The sequence below is a fragment of the Ustilaginoidea virens genome, chromosome 2 (genome assembly GCF_000687475.1).
Source record: "Ustilaginoidea virens chromosome 2, complete sequence".
In the NCBI taxonomy this organism is placed as follows: Eukaryota; Fungi; Ascomycota; class Sordariomycetes; order Hypocreales; family Clavicipitaceae; genus Ustilaginoidea; species Ustilaginoidea virens.
Window position 1 is genome coordinate 123,700 of NC_057317.1, and position 7,756 is coordinate 131,455.

General features: G+C 55.8%; 2 protein-coding genes across 2 annotated transcripts; both read right to left on the reverse strand.

Annotated features, from left to right (window-relative positions):
- Positions 1-213: 213 nt before the first annotated feature.
- UV8b_01802 (uncharacterized protein) lies at positions 214-2,017 on the reverse strand (the record flags this gene model as incomplete). Its single annotated transcript, XM_043139300.1, has 4 exons — positions 214-708; positions 795-1,354; positions 1,433-1,546; positions 1,636-2,017. 4 exons carry the CDS (start codon positions 2,015-2,017, stop codon positions 214-216), a joined length of 1,551 nt encoding a protein of 516 aa, XP_042995234.1.
- Positions 2,018-6,204: 4,187 nt separating this feature from the next.
- Positions 6,205-6,967, reverse strand: UV8b_01803 (uncharacterized protein; the record flags this gene model as incomplete). The annotated part of the gene is made up of 3 exons (XM_043139301.1): positions 6,205-6,742; positions 6,820-6,854; positions 6,926-6,967. 3 exons carry the CDS (start codon positions 6,965-6,967, stop codon positions 6,205-6,207), a joined length of 615 nt encoding a protein of 204 aa, XP_042995235.1.
- Positions 6,968-7,756: the final 789 nt, after the last annotated feature.

Here is a 7,756-nt window from a genome sequence, read left to right on the forward strand (position 1 = left end):
TGGGGAGGTGGTTAGGTGCCAGGCGGGGCTTACAGGTGCTAGCTTTCTCTGTGATGCTCCGCCCAAACAGTCTGGTACCTGCAATGAGGGGTCTGGGTCTCTGCCTGAACCTGAAAACGCTTCAACGCCATGTAAAAAACCATCCATACTAGAAATGTCTCGTTTCTCTAATGCACATGAATTCCTATTTTCTCAAATCCTCAAGCCTCCCACCTAGTCCGCCTGCGCGAATCCCCGTCGAAGCCTAAAGGCAGCAAGCAGTAATCCCGATCCAATTGCCAATGCGCCACAAACGAGATACGGCAGTCCCATCCACAGTCCTCCAAGATCCATGCCTTTGCTGAGGAGCCAGCCTAAAACGGGGGATCCGATCAAGCCCATCATGGTTTCCAGCATGGACACAGTCGTGTTCAAAGTAGCTACGGTGTGAGGCTCAACAATGGCATTCAACAACGCCCGGCAGAGTGTTATACATCCCACACCAAGACTGGTGATGATGAGAGCTGAAATGTACAGCCACGGCACCGGGGCAATAGCTGTTAGGAGCGACCCGACAATGACGAAAACGACAGATATGCGGGTCAGGAACAGGTCGCGGCTCAGAGGGCCGAACCCGCAACGGTTGACAAGGAGCCAAGAACTTGCTGGCAAGAGAAGCAAAAGGGCGACCAACGCTGTAATGTTGCTGATGGTCGAGACATACGTTGCCTGGTTTCGCGTCAACACTGTGAACACGCACACACGCACAAACGCACACACGCACAGAGAGAAGGGAGGGAATTCCCAAAACTTACCGTTGACCACTTCCATTCAAATCGTTTCGTCATGTACTGGAGCGAGTTGGCAAAGGCATTCAGCTTGATGGGAAAAAGCAGCGCGTACGCCACCATGAGAATCATGACGCTCGTCGAAGCAAAGATGAATCGCCAGATGTGGCTCATGTCGTTTGCCGCAGTGAACACAGCGCGCTGAAACCATGACTTGGGCAGATGGTTTGAAACGTGTGTTGAGCCGCCAACGCTGGCTGGTCGGGTATCGGCTGTTTGTCGAAGATGTAGCGTCTCGGGAACCAAAAGAGAGGCGAAAGTACCAGCCACGAGAATAGCGAAACCCAGCCATATTGCGATCCAAGGGTCGATGCTCAACAAGGCGGCTGTGAGTGGGTTGATGACTACGGCCGATATGAGGATCATGGCATATAGCAAGTAGTAGATGCTTGTTCGCCTGGCCACGGGAATAGCATCGGCGATCAGAGTCCAGACCATGGCCCCGGCCATGGTACCGCCACCACCAATCAGGTAGGCGATGTTGCCGTACAGAATGGACCAGACAGAGAAGGTCTGGGGCAAGCTCACTGTTTACGGTAGACTGTTAGCCCTCGCTTTCTGCCTGGACCCGTCAACTACCGCTTCCGTGGCGCAACAACACTCACAGACCATGAGAAGCCAAGCCGTCTGAAGACCGGCTCCAAACAAGGCCAGGAACAAGACTGGTCGGCGCCCATACTTGTCGGCAATGATGCCATACGGGATTTGGACAAAAAAGGCTAGGCGCGGCCGCGATTCAGATGCGGCTCTCCTGACGGCACAAGACGGCTGGACAGCTTCCAGAATGGGGCGGATGCCTTGCACTCACGAACAAACATTTCCCCCGAAATCTGCCACGACCGCAGCATGGCCAGCTCCTTCTGGACGGCCTTGTCCTTGCACCTACCATCGTCCTGTGTAACCAGCCCCAGCTCGTGGTCGGGATAGAATTCGCCGCAAATGCGATCCTCCGCGACTTGCTGCAGAGGCGGGCCCATGATGAACTGGCTGGCCTCGACAATGAACAGGAATAGCACACACATGCTCACGACAACGTTTTGAAATGACCGGCTTGGGACAACATGTGGCGGTAGATCGGTATCCAAGAGTCGGGTCTCTTCATTTGCAACAGCGGGCCCCAAGCAATCCCGAGACTCAGTCTCAGCGGTTGAGCTCGGTTGGGTCCCGTGGGATTCATCGTGAGCAGACATGGTGCTGCTGGGACTGTTTGACAGCAATCAGCAAGTCGGCCGCGCTGAAGGAGCTTCGAAATAAACGGTTTGGACCTCGATCATTCACCAGCAGTCGTCGCGACCGGAGGAGATCGGGTCTCAAGCGCAGTTGTAGTCCAAGACTCTCGGCGACTTTGATTAAGAATCAAGCCGATGCAAATGAAGACGCATGCCGGTATGAAAGAGCACAGGAAAAAAGAAGCCGAAAACGAAACAGAACCAGAAAAAATTAGGCGGAGAGGTTGTTACGTTCGTCAAGGCGCAGGGAAAAGCCAGACGAGGGAATCGCGCAGCAGACTGTGCACTCAAACTGGGATGCCCAGTCCATAGGAAAGCCGTTGATGATGACCCAGAGAAGCCACCAATGCAAGGATCTGCCGAGGATGGCAGCCACGTTTGCAAGATGAACAAACGTTTGCGAACAATACTTATCCCCTGCATTTAAAGAGGGGCACCGCAGCCACGACACGTTTTCTCACACCCGAAGACAAGATGACACAGCTTGTTACGCGGGCGAATTCATGATCAATTCAGGCAAAGTCTACAGAACAATCGGAAGCTGGCCAGCCTGTTTACAGTCTTTGGGGGGGCGCATAACGACATAACCACCGCGCAACGCAATCAGCATTCAATGGGCAGCAAAAGGCCCGCGGAAGCTGGAAGAGGTTCCGGACCTTATTGGCAAGTAGATAAGTACAGTGGTGCCCAACATTGGACGGCAAACGACAGGAGCGGTGGCAAGGAGTCAAGGACCAATGCGGAAGAGTGCTGGAGTCTTGAACAGTGGGCCAACCGGGGGATGCGGACGGCATGGCGAAAGGCCTGCTTCCTTCTGATGCACGATGCACGCCTTCATCACCTAGGAAATCTGAAACGAGTGGAACGTTTGGCAGGAAGACGACCGATTTGGGCATTGGCACAGCCTGCAAGAAGCTGGCTCGTTCACTGGATGGCGCTTCAAATGCTGCCTCCCGAAAATGAGGCGGCTTGGCTCCGAATCCAGGTAGAGCCTGTCAAAGTACCGAGAATGCGCACTCCATTCCTTTGGCGACTTGGTCGGGGTGACTTGGTCGGGCTCAAGAATCTGGCACTTCTTAGGATTTGAGGCTCCGGACTCTGTTGCCCAACAGAAAAGGGGTGGAGAAAAACAAACAACGCATCAGGAAAGATCCGCGAAAGCTTGTCTTGGATGGAAAAGCGCATGGATCTGATCTCAAGTCATTTCAGCCAACAAACAGCCCGATCGATCAACACAGCCAACGACTAACGGAGTGACCTGTCTTGAATCCTTGCAGGGCTGCATGAGACGGGGCACAATCGCCGTTAGAAGCCTGATCACTCGTTCTGTGTGTAGACTGAAAACCGAAAACTGTCTCAAGGCCGGCTTCTTTACAGGTGCCGATTCCTTCCCCTCGTGAAACGGCCCGTGAGGTTGGTTGCAAGGTTTGTGGGCTGGACCGGGACGAGCACACGCACACGCACACGCACACGCACACCTTTGGGGCGCGCTGCGTGTCAGACGCCATCTTTGCCCCGGTCAAAACGATTTGACACAGGAGGAATTCCTTTGGGCGGAGGAAGCAGCAAACCGTCCAGCGGTTGAGGAAAGCAATGCAGTGCTTTTCGTGTACTCAACGGGCAAGCAATGGTGACGGAAGCATTTGCGTCAGTGTGATGACGCGATGGCATCTACTTCCGTATACGCGCCGCACTTTGGTCTCTGCCGTCGTGCTGGCACGCCTTGTTGCGAGAGCCTCGCTTCTAGCCCAGCTCGGGTTGCTGTTCACACCACCAGGCGTAATGTCCAGGTGGCGGGCGGTTATTTGTCGAATGAAGAAGTTTTACTCTTTTGCCAGCAGTGTCTCTTTGGGAGAGCTGAGCCTGACTGAGCCCGGGCGTCGAGACTCAGCCGCATCACGATGCTGAGTCAGAGGAGCAATCCAACACACGGTCAGGCTGCAGTTTCCCTGAGCCTCGTCTTGATTATAAGAAAAAAAATGTATAGAGAATCCTTCTTTGCAAGAGACGAGTCGATTGGCTACGGAGTACATGACCAACCATCACCTCGCGAAGGAAAAAAAACCCCCCCCCCAGAAAAAAAATGACATCTTGCTCCTGGCCCTCCGCAATGCTCAGCCACGTCCCTGCTCGGCATCAGCGTCCCGCTAACGAACAACCTTCCGTCAACCTCGCCACGGCTTGATTCCTCCTTTCGCGCCTCATCTCCTCACTGCCTTTGGGGGCCCACGTGGCGTACCCGGTGGAGGAGGGCACGTTGGATGCCGGCTTAGCGGGAATGTTCTCGGGCAGTTGCATTTCGGACACGGCGATCCTTTGACCTGGGTGATTTGCCTCGGGGCGCAGCTTGCATGCGGACACTCGAAGCCCGTGTTTGGCATTCTCGCGGATGGCGAAGCGATGCGCAAGCCTTTTCGGGGTGTTGGTCCCAAAGCTGGCACGACACAGTTAGCCTGGAACCAAGGCCGCCGGCTCATTTACATGCCGGGATGACATGGAGGGAAAGATGACCAACCCGTGGTACGTCGTGGCGGATGACGACGCCGTGGAATGGGCCCCGAGGCAAGAGGTCGGCGACAGCACCATATACGGGCTTTATAGAGCTGCGGAAGCGTGAGAAGGAGAGCCGCATGGACGTAGTAGCGTTGTTCGCACACGCTTCTGCCCCAACACTCGCTTCTACCCCCAACACTCGCGCATGGAATGTGCCGGCCGTGATGGAGCCGCTGTCAGAGAACCCATTGTGCTTGCCTCGTCAAGAGGATTTGGTTGCCGGGTCAATCTGCTGAAGCGCGAATTCGCACGAGCCGCAAACGACAGTGTGTACGTGCAGATCCGCATTTTTTCTTTCTTTCGGCGATTGGGGCTTAGCAGTGGATATTTAAGCTAGGAAAAGATGCTGATGGCGAGGATGCCTGTCCGCAGCCGCATAGAGTTTGAGACCAGCGTCCCGTGTCCCCTCCCCCCTCCGGACGGCGTGACAGTAGGAGGCGCTGCTGCGTCGTGGTCACCGTTTTGTCCCAGCCCCGTGGCCCGGGATGGATCCTGACAAACGCAGCTGAGTGAGCGACGGCGGTCCTGGCAACTTATCCCTTCTTGGTGGTGTGAGCGCAGAGCCTCAGTAGGCAGACTTGGTGGTCATGTGGGTGGATTTCCAGATTCTGCGTACTCCGTACATTATTGGGGATAAAATCTAGCACCGAGCACGGAGTACTTCTGGCCGCATTGAAGATGCAGCCGGTGACCATGCAAGATGCCGTCTACCGTCTAGGGCACAAGAGGCAAAGGGACGTTGCCGAGCGATAAACCAGCGTGCTGAGCAACGACAGAGATGAGATTTTGCCCTTGTCACTTTCTCCCATGGGTAAGTGCATCTGGGGTCTTTTTTGTTCCTCGTACCAAAGCCAGCTCAGCTAGCTGCACGTGGCTGAGGCGTTGATGGGAGAGTTGCTCACGGCAAGCCAGTCGCCGAATCCTAGTGCTGGCGCCCGATCAAGGACCGGTTTGTCATGGACTGCAATGCAACCTCACTCCTCGGCATCCCACAACGCCATGTATGTACTGTAGCTCAGCAGCCGCGCCCGAAACGAATCGCCCATCCCCAGTTCTCTTCGCCCCACGGAAACCATGTCCCTAGACCGCATGCCCGCTCTCCCGGTCTGACAACGGAGGAATTTCAAAGTCCCTTGCCGCCAGTGGAGTAAGACGCCACCGCCCAAGATGGCAGCTGTGCGGGAGGGAAGGGGTTGCCGGCGGGCCATGTTTCCCAGGCGGGGGCTGCGACGGGCACGTTATATATAAATATACCCGCGAGAGGAGGATTCCAGGAGACATGTTGGAGGAGTGGAGCCGGCAAGCCAAAGGGGCTAAAGTCCGAGGGGCAAAGATCACACCGAGGTTGGTTCGCATGAGGATTTGAGAAAGGGGGGGTGCCGCCTAGGGAGGCGAGATATCTTGGCGTGGTGGCTCTATGGGAGGGATTGAAGAGGGGACAAGAGGATCTGATGCCACGCCCGCAAGATCTAGGCCCTCCCCCCCCTTTTTTTTCTTTTACTTTTCTATCCTCTACTTTCTATTTTTCTTCTTCTTCTTCGCTTGGTACGTCTAGTGCATCGTCGTGGCGGGCCCTTGGATGCCTTGAAATCTCCTCACAGCTTCATCCGCTGCGCCAGCAAGATGCCCTCTGCAAGCGTGCCGACCCTCGCGTCGATGGCACAGCCCTCCTCCTCGAGCCTCTTGCACTCGTCCCACAAATCGGCCAGCCTGACGGTGAAGACGTCGATGAACTCGCCATCCTCCAGCTGCGGCGCGGGGTCCTGGTTCTCGGGCAGGCTCAGGTCCACCGAGACGTGCACCATGCACAGGTTGGTGTTGCAGAACCCGGGGTCGTTGTACATGACGGGCGTGGTCTCGGTGACGACGCCCACGTAGCCCGTCTCCTCGCGCAGCTCCCGCACGGCGGCCTCCTCGGCGGTCTCGCCCTCGTCGACCAGGCCGGCGGGCACCTCGATGGTGATGCGTCCGACGGGCGGGCGGAACTGCTTCTGGAGGACGATCTCCTTGCCGGTGGGCTTGTCGAGGATGGCGACGATGCCGACGCCGTCTAGGGGGGCGTTGGTGGGCCGGGTGCGGCGCTCGGCGGATTCCCAGGTGCGGTGGGTGCCTCTAGGGTCTTGGTACTTGATTCTTTTTGGAGGGAGGGAGGGGTCAGCTCGCTTGCCTGTGAAGAACCGGGGCGTGGGAGGAGGGAGGGTAGGGGTTACTGGGTGAGCTTGATCCATCGGGCTTGGTCGTCGGGCTGTGCAATGGGTAAGTTTTGGGTGTTCTTGGTTTGGCTAGTTTGGGAGGGGGATTGGAGGCTTGTCGCACCAACGGCCCGGTCGAGAGGATTTTGGCGGTTCCCGAGGACATGACGATGGCTGGGAGAGCGGGCAACGGCGGGGGAAGCGAGGTTACTGGTTTCGGCTTTCAACTTGGACGGCTGAGGCTGAGGCCCTGAACTGGTGAAGCTGTGAAATTAGTAGGCCGTGCCTGATCTGTGCCACCCCGCCAGTTATGTCATCCCGTCTGCGGAGAACGGACCGACGAGTTGACGCCTCAAACGGAAAAGCGCGCTCCGATCTCGGATACGCAGTGCGCAAATGTCTGTTCTCGAAAGATACTGTACGCCGTTCTATGCATTGACTTGGACCTCGTTTTCTCTTACCTGCTTGCTCCCTGCCAAGTCGGTCAAGCCTTTCCTTCAGGCTCCAACAGTGTCTCCATGCGTCCGCATTGGGACCGCTCAGATTGATTGCATCGTCCGACAATTACTGCAAACATCTCGGCGGCCCAGAGATGGAGGTGGCTTTGAACAGCACGGAGCCCTGGACATAGCAGCCTGATCGGCCGGAAAGGTACTCGACAAGTTGACGACCTGAACAAGTGTTGGAGGGAAATTGGCTTGTCTGTAATGTGGATATCGGTCATATCCGAGGTCGGATGTGCCGAGTTCTCCCTAGATCAGTAAGCCCTTAGGGGTACCCCCTATCCCACTATAAATAGCTGGGAACACAAGTCTCTTAGAGAGGACTTGGTTCCTTTAATCAAGCATTATCGCATTTTCCCTATGCATTCTGATATGGTAGCAATTGCGTAAATATTATAATAAAACCTTATTGTTATCCCTTACCTTATGGCCCAGCCTTAAGATTAACTGTT